Source organism: Oncorhynchus kisutch, linkage group LG5, assembly GCF_002021735.2.
Source record: "Oncorhynchus kisutch isolate 150728-3 linkage group LG5, Okis_V2, whole genome shotgun sequence".
Classification (NCBI taxonomy): Eukaryota; Metazoa; Chordata; class Actinopteri; order Salmoniformes; family Salmonidae; genus Oncorhynchus; species Oncorhynchus kisutch.
In genome coordinates this window covers 5,734,735-5,752,494 of record NC_034178.2, presented here as the reverse complement: position 1 = coordinate 5,752,494, position 17,760 = coordinate 5,734,735, and the positions used below count along the sequence as shown (strand labels likewise).

At 42.1% G+C, this 17,760-nt stretch overlaps 1 protein-coding gene across 2 annotated transcripts in view; it reads left to right on the top strand.

The window, feature by feature from the left end:
• Positions 1 to 15,208: 15,208 nt before the first annotated feature.
• The window catches only part of LOC109887555 (cytokine receptor-like factor 1), a 6,708-nt gene continuing 4,156 nt past the window's right edge, over positions 15,209 to 17,760 (top strand). For both annotated transcript variants that reach the window (XM_031824250.1, XM_031824251.1), the window contains exon 1: positions 15,209 to 15,599. In XM_031824250.1, the coding sequence (XP_031680110.1) occupies positions 15,542 to 15,599 (58 nt within the window). In that variant the 5' untranslated portion in view covers positions 15,209 to 15,541. The remainder of the gene's footprint in view (positions 15,600 to 17,760) is intronic.

Here is a 17,760-nt window from a genome sequence, read left to right as displayed (position 1 = left end):
GTTGGCTGCTTTTCCTTCACTCTGCGATCCAACTCATCCTAAACCATCTCAATTGGGTTGAGGTTGGGTGATTGTGGAGGCCAGGTCATCTGATGCAGCACTACATCACTGTCCTTCTTGGTCAAATAGCCCTTACACAGCCTGGAGGTGTGTTGGGTCATTGTCCCGTTGAAAAACAAATGATAGGGGACTAAGTGCAAACCAGATGGGATGGCTGATTCGCTGCAGAATGCTGTGGTAGCCATGCTGATTAAGTATGCCTTGAATTCAAAATAAATCACAGACAGTGTCACCAGCAAAGCACCCCTACCTCATCACACCTCCTCCTCCATGCTTCACGGTGGGAACCACACATGTGGAGATCATCCGTTCACCTACTCCACATCTCACAAAGACTAGACAAAAATCTCAGAATTGGACTCATCAGACCAAAGGACAGATTTCCACCGGTCAAACGTCCATTGCTTTTGTTTCTTGGCGCAAGCAAGTATTTTCTTCTTTCTGGTGTCCTTTAATAATGGTTTCTTTGCAGCAATTCAATCACGAAGGCCTGATTCACACAGTCTCTTCTGAATAGTTGATGATCTGTGTCTGTTACTTGAAATCTGTGAAGCATTTATTTGGGCTGCAATCTAAGGCGCAGTTAACTCTAATGAACTTATCCTCTGCAGCAGTGGTTATTCTGGGTCTTCCTTTCCTGTGGCGGTCCTCATGAGAGCCAGTTTCATCATAGCGCTTGGTGGTTGTGGCGACTGCACTTGAAGAAACTTTAAAAGTTCCTGAAATTTCCCAGATTGACTGACCTTTAGGTCTTAAAGTAATGATGGACTGTCGTTTCTCTTTGCTTTTTTGAACTGTTCTTGCCATAATATGGACTTGATCTTTTACCAAATAGGGCTATCTTCTGTATACCACCCCTAGATTGTCACACACAACTGATTGGCTCAAATGCATTAAGAAGGAAAGAAATTCCACAAATGTACTTTTAGCAAGGCACAATTGTTAATTGAAATTCATTCCAAGTAACTACCTCATGAAGCTGGTTGAGAAAATGCCAAGAGTGTGCAGAGCTGTCATGAAGGCAAATGGTGGCTATTTTGAAGAATCTCACATATATTTTGATTTGTTTAACACTTTTTTGGTTTCTACATGATTCCATACTGTGTAATATTTCATAGTTTTGATGTCTTCACTATTATTCTTCAACCTGGAAAATAGTACAAATAAAGAAAAACCCTGGAAGGGGTAGGTGTGCCAAAAACTTTTGACAAGTACTGTACATGCTCTACAATGTAAACAAATACTAGTTGAAACTATGATGCGGTTTTGCAGCACACACTATTCAGTCACTGTGACAGTAGCCAAAAGTTAACCATTAACAGAATCAACAGTGGGTGTGTCCACATGTAACAGAACCGACGAGAACACACCGTGCTGTTCTATCACTGAGGGTTGCATCTCAATACTTTGAAATGGCTTCCTCTCCTCTCCTCAGCTCATCAAATCAAATGTATTTATAACGCCCTTCGTACATCAGCTGATATCTCAAAGTGCTGTACAGAAACCCAGCCTAAAACCCAAAACAGCAAGCAATCCAGGTGTAGAAGCACGGTGGCTAGGAAAAACTCCCTAGAAAGGCCCAAACCTAGGAAGAAACCTAGAGAGGAACCAGGCTGTGGGGTGGCCAGTCCTCTTCTCGCTGTGCCGGGTGGAGATTATAACAGAACATGGCCAAAATGTTCAAATGTTCATAAATGACCAGCACGGTCAAATTATAATAATCACAGGCAGAACAGTTGAAACTGGCGCAGCAGCACGGCCAGCAAGGAGTCATCATGTCAGGTAGTCCTGAGGCATGATCTTAGGGCTCAGGTCCTCCGAGAGAGAGAAAGAAAGAGAGAATTAGAGAGGGAATACTTAAATTCACACAGGACACCGGATAGGACAGGAGAAGTACTCCAGATATAACAAACTGACCCTAGCCCCCCGACACATAAACTACTGCAGCATAAATACTGGAGGCTGAGACAGGAGGGGTCAGGAGACACTGTGGCCACATCCGAGGACACCCCCGGACAGGGCCAAATCGGAAGGATATAACCCCACCCACTTTGCCAAAGCACAGCCCCTACACCACTAGAGGGATATATTCAACCACCAACTTACCATCCTGAGACAAGGCCGAGTATAGCCCACAAAGATCTCCGCCACGGCACAACCAAAGGGGCGGGCGCCAACCCAGACAGGAAGATCACATCATTGACTCAACCCACTCAAGTGACGCACCCCTCCTAGGGACGGTATGAAAGAGCCCTAGTAAGCCAGTGACTCAGCCCCTGTAATAGGGTTAGAGGCAGAGAATCCCAGTGGAAAGAGGGGAACCGGCCAGGCAGAGACAGCAAGCTCATCCACTTCATCATTTAACAACCTGACTAGAGGCATTTACAATGGTATTTGCTATGTCATAGCATGACTCTACAGTCTTCAAGCAATGCTGCTTGACACCGTTATCCATGTCAATTAAATCATTTCAGGCTACAGGTTACATGCTGAGCAACCAAACATGGTCTGCAAATTAAAACATTAACTGCCAACGAAGCAGTTCTGACATTTGTTTTGCCAGTGGGATTAAAACAACTGTTTCACTTCAGTTCAATTGGATTTTAGAAAAAAATTGAATTATTTCATAACAGGATGTGTGCAAGTACAGTACAGTGTACACACACACACACACACACACACACACACACACACACCAACATTATGACTAATAAGATGGTGATTCTGACAGACAGGGGACTCACTACAACACTTATAGAATAGGATTGTGTGTGTGTCACTATCATAAAGGTATCTGGCAGACAAATGACTACAAAGAACATAAAAGTCAACACACAAGTCAAACGATTACACAATATATCAAACCATAGGCCCGAAAGATGAACAAAGTGACTGAACCCAGTTGTGACAACTTCCTATGCAGGGGAAGAGTTCAACTCTATTCACTGGAACAACTGATAAGGTGCACATCATCTGAAACCACTCAAGAGTGTATTAATAATGTTGATGACAACATGCAAAATCAATATCTTTACCTTGTTTATGTTCATTCATAATCATGACTCACTCCATAAATCAGCTATGTTCCTGTTAGTGATAAACGTATTCCCTTGTACTTATCAGAATGCTTATATAGACTTAGCTCTCAAACGAATAACTTTATCTCAATTTTTATCGGCTTCAAGGGCCCCCTACGGGCTTGAACAACGAGGCTTCAGACCCTGTAAGCACCTGCATTAATCAGGCCCTGAATACACACTATGCAGCTGTTGCTAGAGCTTATTTTCACTGGCTGTCCACTGGTGGCAAAAACAATGATTGATAGGCAGCTTAAACTTCTTCAATTCAACGATTATTGCAATGCAACTCAACGTCAGGTTTCCAGGCAAGTTTAGATTGAGATATATGAGCGGGAGTTAGTCATATGTGGCGCTCATCTGCTTCTTAATCAGTTCAGACTTTTAGACTGCAGTGCATTCAACAACAATTGGACATGTCAAAGGTCAAATATTACACACACTGATATAGCCTAGCCCATCTGCTCAAATCAGTAGATACTCACCTCACCTCCCCTGCTATATTATATTTTAGGCTACAGGGATTTATTCCAAAATAGTAGTTTCCATCTAGTGTTCTTTCCGCGGTTAAGGACACAGAAAACAATGTGGCTACGACACATTCGGCTCACTGACTGTCAGTATGGAAATCAGGCTGTCAAACTGCCGACGCAGTTGTCCTTTGATGGCGCAACCGCGTAGGCCTTATGTCGGCACAAAAACAAAAGTTGCCACTTCACTTAAATGACATCGCACCTATGGAATAAAACGAGTGATATTTTTGGATACACCGGTTGGCAAAAACAACGATTTTGACACATTCAGATGAACAATACCTCGTTTGAAGCTGGCTCCTGTGCTGTGTGCGCTTAAACGCTGCGCGCTTCGCATTGACGTGAGCCATTCATATCACAGTAGATGCATTATATGCGAGCTACGCGATTTCTACATCACCATGATTTAGCAACTTCAACTTCATAGCAGCATAGCCCAGCAGCACAACTTCATTACTGACGCCCGGCAAATACGCACAAAACAACAATAACAACATCCCAAGAAATGAACCCAGCGAGATACGCCAACCCAGCGCAGTTTAGCCTATTCAATTAAACATGCAGTACCTCATATTGAAAGTCAAATAGATCACGAAGTGTGTGTTGGGCAGGGTCAGCAGTTTATGAACAAAGAAACTGTGTATACATTGCTATGTGGATATGGGGGAAAGTAGTTTGACGGAACAGTATCATCAGAAAGTGCTGGGCGGTGACACATTCTGACGGACCGGTTTAATGGAACAACATGATCACCATCCCTAAGGATTACAGCCACATTCTCGACGTAGTGGGGTTACACAGCAGTATGTCTGCATCTCAATCCATCTGGAGAGGATTTATTTCGTAGTCTTTGTCTCCTCGTCTCATTTCCTTCATCTTACGTGAAAGGATCGGGACAGTTGACGGCAATTCCTACTTTATTTATGATATCCCTTCCCCATTTCTAACTTAAGTTTGTTAGTCTCTACTTTCGACATGGTGTGTTTCTGTACAAAGTAAATCACCTTTTTTTAAATGAATGGGAGAGTGACACCAGCAGGTATCTCTTCCTACACACAGTAATATAATAAAACATTTAATCAAAATAATATATGCAGACACTTTTGTCCAAAGCAACTTACTTAAAATATGTGCTATCATTAATTTGAGGTATGAGTGGTCCCGGGACTCAAACCCACTATCCTGGCATAGCAAGCACCAAAACTGGGGAACAATAGTGTGTTAAAAAGGTAGGTCGAATCCCGCCTCGGGCCAATAAATAACATTTCTAATCGCCTATTTAAGATCACCTGAGTTGATGGAAGGTTTATGGTAATATAATCATAACGTATAGAAGTGTTGTTCTAATGAGGTTGGCTTATTATTACTATACTCCCGTTACATTGTTTTATGAGTTAGTATCTTCAATTATCAGATATCTGTTGAGGTTTCTTGTGGACTGCATATTACATAATATAATTATAAATTCATCACATCCCACTGGGCACAGACGTCACTTCAAGGCGGTGCAACTCAATATTAGGAAGGTGTTCCTAATGTTTTGTACACTCTGTGTATGTGGCTCTCAGAAGAAATGGTCATTTTCCCCACTGGGCACACACTGGTTGAATCAACGTCTATCCCACGTTGGTTCCACATGGAAACAACGTTGATTCAACCAGTGTGTGCCCAGTGGGAAGAATGACAATTTCTTCTGAGAGCCACATACACAGAGTGTACAAAACATTATAGGAACACCTTCCTAAAATTGAGTTGCACCCCCTTTTGCCCTGAGAACAGTCTAAATTCATTGGGGCATGGACTCTAGGTGTCAAAAGCATTCCACAGGGATGCTGGCCCATTCTGTCATCATGAAGTGCTTTGAGAGGCTAGTTAAGGATCATATCACCTCTACCTTACCTGATACCCTAGACCCACTTCAATTTGCTTACCGCCCCAATAGATCCACAGACAATGCAATCACCATCGCACTGCACACTGCCTTATCCCATCTGGACAAGAAGAATACCTACATCAGAATGCTGTTCATTGACCAGCCAGGACACCTACATCCCCCGATGTCACAGGAAGGCCAAAAAGATCATCAAGGACATCAACCATCACCCCGCTATCATCCAGAAGGCAAGGTCAGTACAGGTGCATCACAGCTGGGACCGAGAGACTGAAAAACAGCTTCTATCTCAAGGCCTTCAGACTGTTAAGTAGCCATCACTAGCCGGTACCACCCGGTTACTCAACCCTGTACCTTAGAGGCTGCTGCCCTATGTACATAGATATGGAATCACCAGTGACTTTAATAATGGAACACCAGTCACTTTAATGATGTTTACACACTGCTTTAGTCATCTCATATGTATATACTGTATTGTTTTCTACTGTATTTTAGTCAATGCCACTCCGACATGGCTCATTGTATTTCTTAATTCCATTCTTTTACTTTTAGATGTGTGTATTGTTGTGTATTGTTAGATACTACTGCACTGTTGGAGCTCGGAACACAAACACTTCGCTACACCCGCAATAACATCTGCTAAATATGTGTATGTGACCAATAAAATTTGATTTGATTTGAGGTCATACTACCTCTTCTGCCTCGGGGCTGGCCTGTTGCCCACATTGGCTGGCCAAATCCCTGTGGTGGCAAATGTCCCCAAGAGGGACATCCACTTCCTTATGGGTCTTTTTTAAGACATCTGAAACTAACAGGACAAATGTATTACACTACCACAAGAACAATAAGCAATACATAGCAAACCTAGCTAAAAAAAAGTCTGAAGAAAATCAGGTGGCACTAACTCTGAAAGCTCCCCCCATTGAAAGTGAATACTACTGTAATGTTACCAAAGGATATGCGTACTGTAAGTTGTTTACATCAGTGGATGCTCCTCAGAGGAGGAAGGGGAGGACCATCCTCCTCAGTGAATTTTATTTAAAAAAAATATATATTTTTAAAGTTATAATTTTTAGATCAAACTATACTAAATATATTCACATGTCACCAAATAATTTATTAAAACACACTGTTTTGCAATGAAGGTCTACAGTAGCCTCAACAGCACTCTGTAGGGTAGCACCATGGTGTACCCAGAGGACTGCTGGCTTCCGTCCTCTTCTGGGTACGTTAACTTCATTGCAAAGCCTAGGAGGCTCGTGGTTCTCACCCCCATTCATAGACTTACACAGTAATTATGACAAGTTCCGGAGGATGTCCTCCAACCTATCAGAGCTCTTGCAGCAATTAACTGACATGTTGTCCACCCAATCAAAGGATCAGAGAATGAATCTATTACTGAAAGCAGAAACTACAGCTAGCTAGCATTGCAGTTCATAAAATGTGGTGAGTAGTTGACTCAAATAGAGAGAAAGACAATAGTTGAACAGTTTTTAACAAATTAATTTATTCCAAAATTATGGAGAAGCAAGAGAGAGAGTATTTTTTTTCACTTTCAATTTCCCTTACTTAGCTAGGACATGCAGCTAGCTAGTTTAGCCAACTCAAACACCCTGCTCAAACAGTGGGATGCTATGTTAGCTAGCTGGCTATGACTATCCAACACAACACTGGAACTCTTCCAAGTCAAGATAAGCTTTTGGTTTTACTTATTTATTGCCACCAGGGCCCGCCGGTGTAAGGGCTAAACTGCTTACTAACTGTAGACAAACTTTACTGAATGATTGTAGGGGGTTTACTAGTGCGTTAGTTCTATCAGCTATGTTGACTATGATGTTACTTTAGCAAAATTTTTTACAATGATGTAGGCAGTGTCGTGACTTTACTTTCATTAATCTGATGACTTATTTATCTAATCAACTAACTATGTTTAATTGTTCCCCGATTAAATTAATCATGTAACAATTAACTCATTAGGATTTGGGGCACCACGAGAGTGGTTCATTAAAGAGTTACCATCTCCCGAATTAAACTCCTATGGTCTTAACCTATTACATCCATAAACAGTCAACTTATTAATCCTCGTATCGTATCATAATTCTGAACAGTCGAAACCTCCTGCATCTACAAAAAACCCAGTCTTACGTATGATTCAGAACTACACAAATTGGTTTAATTATTTATTTACTAGCTAACTACATGGTAACACAGGATAAACATACACACTTAATACATTAGAAACAGGTCCCTAGTGGACTGACACAACATGGTGGCTTGTTACAAAAGGGAGAGAGAGAGAGAGAGAGAGAGGGACAGAGACATAATGCTTTGGTACATTTAGAAACTGCTCTCACAGTAATCATATACTTTGCACATGAACCACCACCCGTATGAAGTAAGAAATCTAATTATGTATTTCGGTGTAAATGTCTTGGTTCGTCGTGGTTTTCTGTCAGAACTAGGCCTTCTTGGAAAGTGTGTTGGGCCTTTTTGCTGCATGCTTGTAAGACTCTGATTGTCCAAAAGGGGTCCCCATCCGTCTTCTATTGTTGTTCTTCCATTCGTTCTGGAAGATGATTATTTGAATATAGGCTAGCCAGCCTTGCCAATGGATCCCAGTGGGGTGATGAGAGGAGTAGAATACGATGGTTTGAAGAGAGTAATACAATAGTCCCACTTAAATTCGCTTATCTAGATACTTTACTATTTCCTAGATACGAAACTATTTCCTCTAATACTTTCTAAGATCACATCCCTCTCTTAACAAAAGCACTTTCATATTTTTCATATTTCATACACAACATTGAAGATGGAAACTTTGTACATATATTGTATATACAGTGGGGAGGACAAGTATTTCATACACTGCCGATTTTGCAGGTTTTCCTACTTACAAAGCGTGTAAAGGTCTGTAATTTTTTATCATAGGTACACTTCAACTGTGAGAGATGGAATCAAAAACAAAAATCCAGAAAATCACATTGTATGATTTTTAAGTAATTAATATGCATTTTATTGCATGTCATAAGTATTTGATCACCTACCAACCAGTATGAATTCTGGCTCTCACAGACCTGTTAGTTTTTCTTTAAGAAGCCCTCCTGTTCTCCACTCATTACCTGTATTAACTGCACCTGTTTGAACTCATTACCTGTATAAAATACACCTGTCCACACACTCAATCAAACAGACTCCAACCTCTCCACAATGGCCAAGACCAGAGAGCTGTGTAAGGACATCAGGGTAAAATTGTAGACCTGCACAAGGCTGGGATGGGCTACAGGACAATAGGCAAGCAGCTTGGTGAGAAGGCAACAACTGTTGGCGCAATTATTAGAAAATGGAAGAAGTTCAAGATGACGGTCAATCACCCTCGGTCTGGGGCTCCATGCAAGATCTCACCTCATAGGGCATCAATGATCATGAGAAAGGTGAGGGATCAGCCCAGAACTACACGGCAGGACCTGGTCAACGACCTGAAGAGAGCTGGGATCACAGTCTCAAAGAAAACAATTAGTAACACACTACGCCATCATGGATTAAAATCCTGCAGCGCACGCAAGGTCCCCCTGCTCAAGCCAGCGCATGTCCAGGCCCGTCTGAAGTTTGCCAATGACCATCTGGAGGATCCAGAGGAGGAATGGGAGAAGGTCATGTGGTCTGATGAGACAAAAATAGAGCTTTTTGGTCTAAACTCCACTCACCGTGTTTGGAGGAAGAAGAAGGATGAGTACAACCCCAAGAACACCATCCCAACCGTGAAGCATGGAGGTGGAAACATCATTCTTTGGGGATGCTTTTCTGCAAAGAGGACAGGATGACTGCACCGTATTGAGGGGAGGATGGATGGGGCCATGTATCGTGAGATCTTGGCCAACAACCTCCTTCCCTCAGTAAGAGCATTGAAGATGGGTCGTGGCTGGGTCTTCCAGCATGACAACGACCCAAAACACACAGCCAGGGCAACTAAGGAGTGGCTCCGTAAGAAGCATCTCAAGGTCCTGGAGTGGCCTAGCCAGTCTCCAGACCTGAACCCAATAGAAAATCTTTGGAGGGAGGTGAAAGTCTGTATTGCCCAGTGACAGCCCCAAAACCTGAAGGATCTGGAGAAGGTCTCTATGGAGGAGTGGGCCAAAATCCCTGCTGCAGTGTGTGCAAACCTAGTCAAGAACTACAGGAAACGTATGATCTCTGTAATTGCAAACAAAGGTTTCTGTACCAAATATTATGTTCTGCTTTTCTGATGTATCAAATACTTATGTCATGCAATAAGATGCAAATTAAATACTTAAAAATCATACAATGCGATTTTCTGGATATTTGTTTTAGATTCCGTCTCTCACAGTTGAAGTGTACCCATGATAAAAATTACAGACCTCTACATGCTTTGTAAGTAGGAAAACCTGCAAAATCTGCAGTGTATCAAATACTTGTTCTCCCCACTGTACTTTTCAAATTACAGTATTTTCTATGTTAGGAAAATTGTTCCAGTATTTGCTTTAGAACATGTTAGAGTTTTGGCCGGAAAATGTCTGTGAAACAAAGGCACATTCCTGTGTGAATTTGGAGAAGGAGATAGCTGAATGTTCTAATCCTTGATTTACAACAGAGTGTGAACTGTCAACCCCCCACCAGCTCCCTTCTCCCCCCTCTGTGGGTGAGAGGGGGTCTGGCTGAAGTTATTTATTGCAAAGCTGATCTGACCTATTTGGATCCCTACAGGATAGTCGTGACAGATGGGTATAGTGGTGTTGATATGGTTTGGCTTGGTCACATACAGCTGATGTGTTGTGCATTGAAGTCCACAAGCGAATGAAAAAGGTGAGAGGAGGGGAGGGTATATATGCAAGAAGGAATACAACGTGGCTGTTATGAAAGTCAGCCGTGTTTACGTGTGATCAGGGGTGTATTCGTAAACATACCAGAATTTGTCCAATGGAAACTCTCGTTTGCAAATGTTAGACTAATGATTACACACTAGATCAGCTAGATGCAGGAAACGGTGTGCAAGGCGCTATTGAATGTGTTACTGTCCGTCACCTAAAAAAAAATTCTCGACCTGTGTGCACCTACGTTGTAAACTTTCATTCATAGGCTAGGTTGTAACAAACTCACGATGGGTAATTGGGAAAATTTGAGAATCATGTAGTAGCCTAAACCTATTGCTGTAACATTGAACTGGGTGAATGGAATATGAATGACAGTTGTCCGATATGTAGCCTCTGAATTCATGTATGAAACCTTTATGGTAAGAAAACTTTGAAAAACTATAACAATCACATCAAAATGAATCCAAATCATTAACATGTGATGTGAAATCTTGTCTAATGATAGATAGTAAATGTTAGCTAGATAGTTAACGAAATTAGCTAGCTGAATAGCATTTACTAAAATGGGCACTAACTTAACCTTGGTAATGTTAGCAGATTGCATTATATTTTAGATCTCAACTTTAACAGTTCTCTTACCTATGCCAGAGCAACTGTACTGTAACTTCACTGAAACGTCACCGTTAACGTTATCATGCAGGCTAGTTAGCTTGCCAGGCATCTAAGCTTCGCAGCAGCTATTGATAGCCACAAGTCTGCAGTTGCTACATAAATTATACTGTTGGAAAACAAGTTGGCTCTGATCAATATCACAATTGCAGTACCATTCATGTTTTTAATCTTGCCTTGTGGTATGAAAAGTTTATATTTAAGAAGGTTGGCTAGCTACAGTTCTGTCTCAATCGTGCACTCTCTGGATGCCGCTCTTTTTCCCCAGGGGGTTGGCTATGTCAACCTATAACTCCTCCATCTTTTGCACCCCTCCATAGGTGTGCGACGCTATAGGCTGTGTCCTTCTCCCAAAGAATGAGAAGCTATACATTGATTGGCTTTTTGAACATGGACATGGAGATGGTGATTGGACATGGTTGACAGCCTACCGTGAGTAGAATGGCGCCAACGCCATGCTCTATCAACTGAGCGACAGAGGACCACGTTGAGTATGATATGCACTGTTATAAACTGGGTGGTTCGAGCCCTGAATGCTGATTGGCTGACAGCTGTGGTATATCGGACCGTATACCAAGGGTTTGACAAAACATGTATTTTTTACTGCTTTTACTGTTGCTCCATTTCTATCCATTGGAGGGCAGTACCTACAAGCTTGTTCTGTATGTGTCAATGGCTGTATATTTAAGCAATACGGCACCTCGGGGGTTTGTGGTATATGGCCAATATACCATGGCTAAGGGCTGTGTCCAGGCACTCCGCGTTGTGTCGTGCGTAAGAACAACCCTTAGCCGTGGTATGTTGGCCATACACCACACCGCCTCTGGCCTTATTGCTTAAATATACAGCCATTGACACATACAGAACAAGCTTGTAGGTACTGCCCTCCAATGGATAGAAATGGAGCAGCAGGCCCTCTCAGTCGTACTGTAGCTCCACATTATTGGGTTGGGGAGTAGTCTACGGGTGAAAGCAGCCAGTATCCAATCTATCCAACCCAGCTAGTTCAAATAAACATGTACTTCACATGTACTTGTAATTCAGGCCATAAAACCAGAGGGATTTACAGACAAAACCTTGATCCCCGTCTCCTCAATGTAGTGTTTTGCTTTTTTTGATTGTTGATGGCATAGAGTAGACCAACACATTGGGTCCAGATGGGAACAGAGGGAGAGAAGCTGAGAGAGAGACGTAGGGAGACAGAGAAGGAGAAACATAAGTTACATTGGCATGTTTTAGAGGCCCTGCCATAAGAGAGACAGACAGAGAGAGGGAGAAGAAAGAGGTTGACATACATCTGTCATGCATTATTTCAGGAAAGCATTGCTTGAGAGAGAGAGAGAGAGAGAGAGAGAGAGAGAGAGAGAGAGAGGAAGAAAGATAGACTATGTGAGGAGGAGGAATGACAGTCTGATTGGTTCTCTCCTTTGTCAGGGGTTTAATCCCTGATATGCACAATCCCTCTGGAGGAGTAGCCCTGCTTTGTGTCTCTGGATGGAACTGGTTCATAACCAGGTACTGACGGTCTTCAAATAACATTCTTCTCCTAATCAGGCAGGTTGGACCTCTCTCTGCTTTTCTCTGATTACCGCTCTCTCTTACTTTCTATCTCTCCCTTTCTCTCTCCAACTCTTTGTCTCTCTATCCCCTTCACTTTCTTGCTCCATCGCTCTTTCTTCCTCCCTCTTGTTCTGTCTATCTCTCCCTTGGTACATCATCTTGTACTCAGATAGAGTTGGAGTGGTTCCCAGTCCTGATTAGAGGGCTCTAACTCCAACCTCTCCTAAAACCTCCTGCGGGGTCTATACACAGAGGAGAATAATACACGTATCATCACAATCTATTCTATTCTATTGTACTGGAATCTACAGTACTGGATTCATTTTGATGTGCCCTTCAATGGAAGCATCCTTCCCCTGTGAGACACAAGCATAGAACCAAATGAGGAAAGCATGTTATTCCCCTTCAGAAATACTTGTAATAGGCCCCCGATATGAAAATAATCCAATTTTTGATTTTCAAGTTTATAGAACAATTTTCTGGAAACTTTGCAAAAAGCCACATTGGGCTTCGATGTATGAAAACTTTACGTTTAAGAAAACTGTGAAAATCTATAAAAAATCACATCAAAATGAATCCAAAACATTAACATGTGATGTACAATGTCAAATGATATATGAATCTGAAATGAAGTCATTTTGTCTAAAATAGCAAATTTGAACATATATTTTTGAAAGGATCAACTATTTTGTGTTTTTAGTATGTACGAAGAACATCTAACCTGCTTTATTTAGTTGTCCTTTCTGGCTGAACTTGGAGGATAACCTCCTATCTTACTCTATAACTAAATGAATGGTTGTCAACTGCAGTATTTTGACCTCATAAACCACACCTTTTTGTTTGCCTGTTCTTTTGATGTGTAGAAGGAACATCAAAGTAGCTATTGAAGTCTTTGGTTGTCCATATCTGTAGAATTTGGAAGAGAAACAATCTCTCAGACGTTTCTGTTACTATATGAATGCAGCCCTATGTCTCAGGTTTGCAAACCCTTTAAGCACAATGTTGCATCACTTGCAAAACTACCTTTAGATCTGGCTCAGAATGTTTGTTTCTTGATTTATTTACAGAATCAGAACACAGAAAACAATATTTCAAGTAATTGTGTATGGGACCAGTGCGTGCGTGCGTGCGTGCGTGCGTGCGTGCGTGCGTGCGTGCGTGTGCCAACTAACATATCTTTTTTTGCATTGATGAGAAACATTCTCCTTTCAGTCCCTTCCGATCAATCGACACCCCCTTTAGCAAATCAGTTTCATTCTAGCAGTCTTAGAGGGGCTTATAAATGGCACAACACGGGGTTCTTGTTCATTCAACAACAAAAAATCACACTTACGGGATGCCCGGACACAGTCGCCACACCACGAGCGGGAATCACCTCGGGAACAACAGTCGCCTCCCGGAGTCGAGAGAAAGCATGGCATTGTGGAACATTTGCCTCTGAATCAGTTAACATTCTTAGTCTCTGTTACACTAACTGACTCAAAGAAGAGAGGGGGAGAAAGAGAGAAAGCAAGAGAGAGAGAGGATGAGGGGGGAAGAGAGAGACCGAGAGAACGGCTGAGAGAAAGAAAGAGAGAGAGAGGATGAGGGGGGAAGAGCGAGAGAGAGAATGACTGAAAGAGAGGGGGATGCCAACTTCAGACATTAGTCATAGTGCCCATTGAGATGTTCAACTTGAACAGTGTTTTTTTATATCCTACAAGACAATGCAGTATGATTGAGTAGACTGGATGGCGTGACTGTAGTCTACCTTACATCACCGTCTCTCTCATGTGAATTAAGACATCTAGTGAGTTATCCAAAGCATCAGATGACACCCACTCTCACCAATCCTACAATGTCAAATCAGTGATTACGTCAAAGGGAAGGAAGGTAGGAATGAAAGAAGAACTGAAGGAAGGAATGGCCGATGAAAATATTGATGAAATATTTAATATAATTGGGAAAAGTGACAAGTTCCAATCACAGCTAGTTGGTGGGGGAGGGATGGGTGTAGACTCAGAAGACATAATATGTATTGTTCCCTGCAGCCCAAGGCATTGGCTATGGGTTATGCAAGATACATCCCTTTCACCACCTGTCACCATAACGTCAAAACAAACACAACCCCAACCACCAAACCATCTCAGATATCACACACATGCACAAGCATGCACGCATAGACACACAGACACACGCATAGACACACAGACACACGCATAGACACACAGACACACGCATAGACACACAGACACACGCATGCACGCATAGACACACAGACACACGCGTAGACACACAGACACACGCATGCACGCATAGACACATAGACACACGCATGCACGCACATACACACACACACACACTGTGTGGGAGTCAAAGTCATCATGAGGAAGTTTCCTATAATGCTCTGTGACTCAACACTCAACAGCCCCCCAGGCAGAAAAGAAGGAGGGAGAGAGAGAAAAGAGGGGGAAAGAGTGATTCGGTGAAAGTGAATGGCTCTGACTCGTTGACGCATCACAGGCCAAGAGATTGGGGGGGGGGGGGGAGGTTAAAAAGAGAGGAAAAGACTGAGAGGAAGAAAAAACGACTGGCGTCTGTGTGGGAAGAGGGAGGAGCTTGAAAAGTATGAACTTGTGTGTGAAGACGCAGACAGACAGAAGGAGAAACACTAGAATACTTAACGGAGTTTGGAAAAGCTCACGACTACCGATGGTCTCTTTCGGACCGGAGATGGTTTGCAATCAACTGATCAAATAATAGATTTGGACCGAGCTTGGGCATGAAAGACTCCTCTTCTCGCATCTTGGGACTGCGGTGCAATTCACCTTGAACCTGTGCGGTTTTCCCCATCCTAACCTGTGTAAATTATACTCTATTAATAGAAGCGTAAAAAGTGGAGAGTTTGCCGACTGAACGAAAGAAGATAACAGTTGCCATAAAATGTTGTCATTATTATTCTTGATTCTGTACATTCCTGCTGTTATGTCCTCATCGTCACGTAAGTACAGCAGCTCTTCCATGTGATAACACACGTTGTCTGTAAATCTGGTTTGGTAGGATATAGCCTACTGTTAGATAATAGCCTACCTTGTTAATGGGCTGAACGGTATTGTTTATGCGGGTTTCATAGGGAATGAGTGTACAAAATAATTGCTCTAACAATGGAAAGTCCTACATCTTTTGAAACGATTATCCATAATATTGTAATAATAATTTGAGGTAAATATTAAGTGATTTGAACGCAGGGAATCAGATTTAGTAGGCTACCTTATTTTTACAACCATTTCAAATTAAATTAAATGAACAGGCTAAACTTAATTATAATGCATTCCATAAAGAAATAAAATAACATTTGAGATCTGTATCCAGCATCAAACATTAGGTAAAATAATGCAATATTGCTTTATGTAATATAATGTAATGTAATATAATATATAAAAAATATAAAAAGTCAGTTCCATGAACAATCACTAGCCCTTGTAGATTTGATGAAATGGTGAAATAATAGTCCTAGCTAAACACAGATCTCGGTTTTCTTGACCATGCTATTGAAAAACCGTGTCCCAAGAGGATGGATTTCAACAGGTCGGCTCTTAATTCGTTTAACACATGTAGCACTGGGCTGTCACCGAGGCAACACCACGGTGACATCATATGGTCGGGTCTCAGGGAATATTAACCGCCAGCTTAATACAAAGTAAAGTAAATAAATCACAGTTATGTGCTGCGGTATGTCGGCTAGATTTTGTGTCTGAGTCCAGTTTATTTGTATAGGTGAGGTCATAAAACTACGGAGGCCTAGATTATTATTGTCTAACCGTGAACTGTGTATGTGTTTTCAGTTGTTTCGGGTTAATGAAGAAATGAATGTATGCGACAGTAGTGAGCTACTGCCTCTATAGCAAGAAGGCTTGGACTTTTATGGCACAGGAGATTGTTTCCACAGAGTTGCTGGTTCAAGAGCAAGACCCACTGCTGCCCCCCCCCCAAATTACTCCAGTGATAGATTCATAACAAAGCAATACACGTTTTCTGGAAGGTTCTTTTTCCTGGTTTGGATGTGCATCAGCACTCTCCTCACCACTGAAGACCTTTATGCTGCCTTGTGAACGGTCGCTCGCCTTCCTTTCCATGTCATGTTGATGCTCTCTAGTTGATGTTCTTGTTGTCAATGTTTCCAGTGAAAACTCCCACTCACTCATCATAGTCATTGTAACTGCCATTCAGAAAACATCACATGGCTTGATATGGCTAAATGTTGCATGACTTCTTGTTTCAATTCACTCACATACAAGGCCTCCGTCAAATGTTCCACGTGTGGCGACTTTGTCCCGTAGACAGACAGAAACACAGACTACCTTTGAACTGTTCCGTGCAGGAGCGAAAGGTAAACAGGGTTTTAGAAAACAGGGGATTAGTCGCTTTCCAAGCGTCCTTGAAGACTGACATCCAGAACCAGGAGGGTCTAAAACCAGAGGCCATTTATCATCAGTGCTGTAATACAGGGCTTTAGCTCGACAGCTTGTGTGTTTACTTAGATTTAAAGCAATGCTTTTCACCCCTGAGAAACAAACAGGGTGTTGCAGACTTTTGTTCCATCCAAACACTTAACACATCTGATCTAACTGACCACCATCTTGGCTCTGTGCCTGGATGGAAAGAAAATCCTGCAGAAATGATCAATGCTCAGTCTCAGACATGAACGAAAACAAACATTCTGTACAAGCCGTATAATCAGTGCACAGAACACTCTTACCAGAAGAAAAAAAAACGCATTTGCACCTTTAAACCATCATCTACATGAGCAGCCTTACCTCAGGGGACCTCCTTTCTAGAAACAAATACGATTTTACAGCCCATAGTTACTTCTTCAGAACCCATCAGGAGAGTAAATACACAAGTGTAATTGCATCTGTCGTTGAGGTCTTTAGAATGAATGTTCTGCTGCTTTAATTCAGGGCCATTCCCTCTGCCTGGCCTGTAATACTGTGGTGGTGAGACCACGATTGTTATGGAGCTGGATCGTTGTTTGATTGGCTAATCACGGCCTGGCTTCCTCTCCACGATGATACATTTACAGCATCAGCGTTGACAGTGTTTTGGTGCAAATAGTGTGTGTGTGTGTGTGTGTGTGTTGTCGAGGAGGAGTTTTGGTCAAA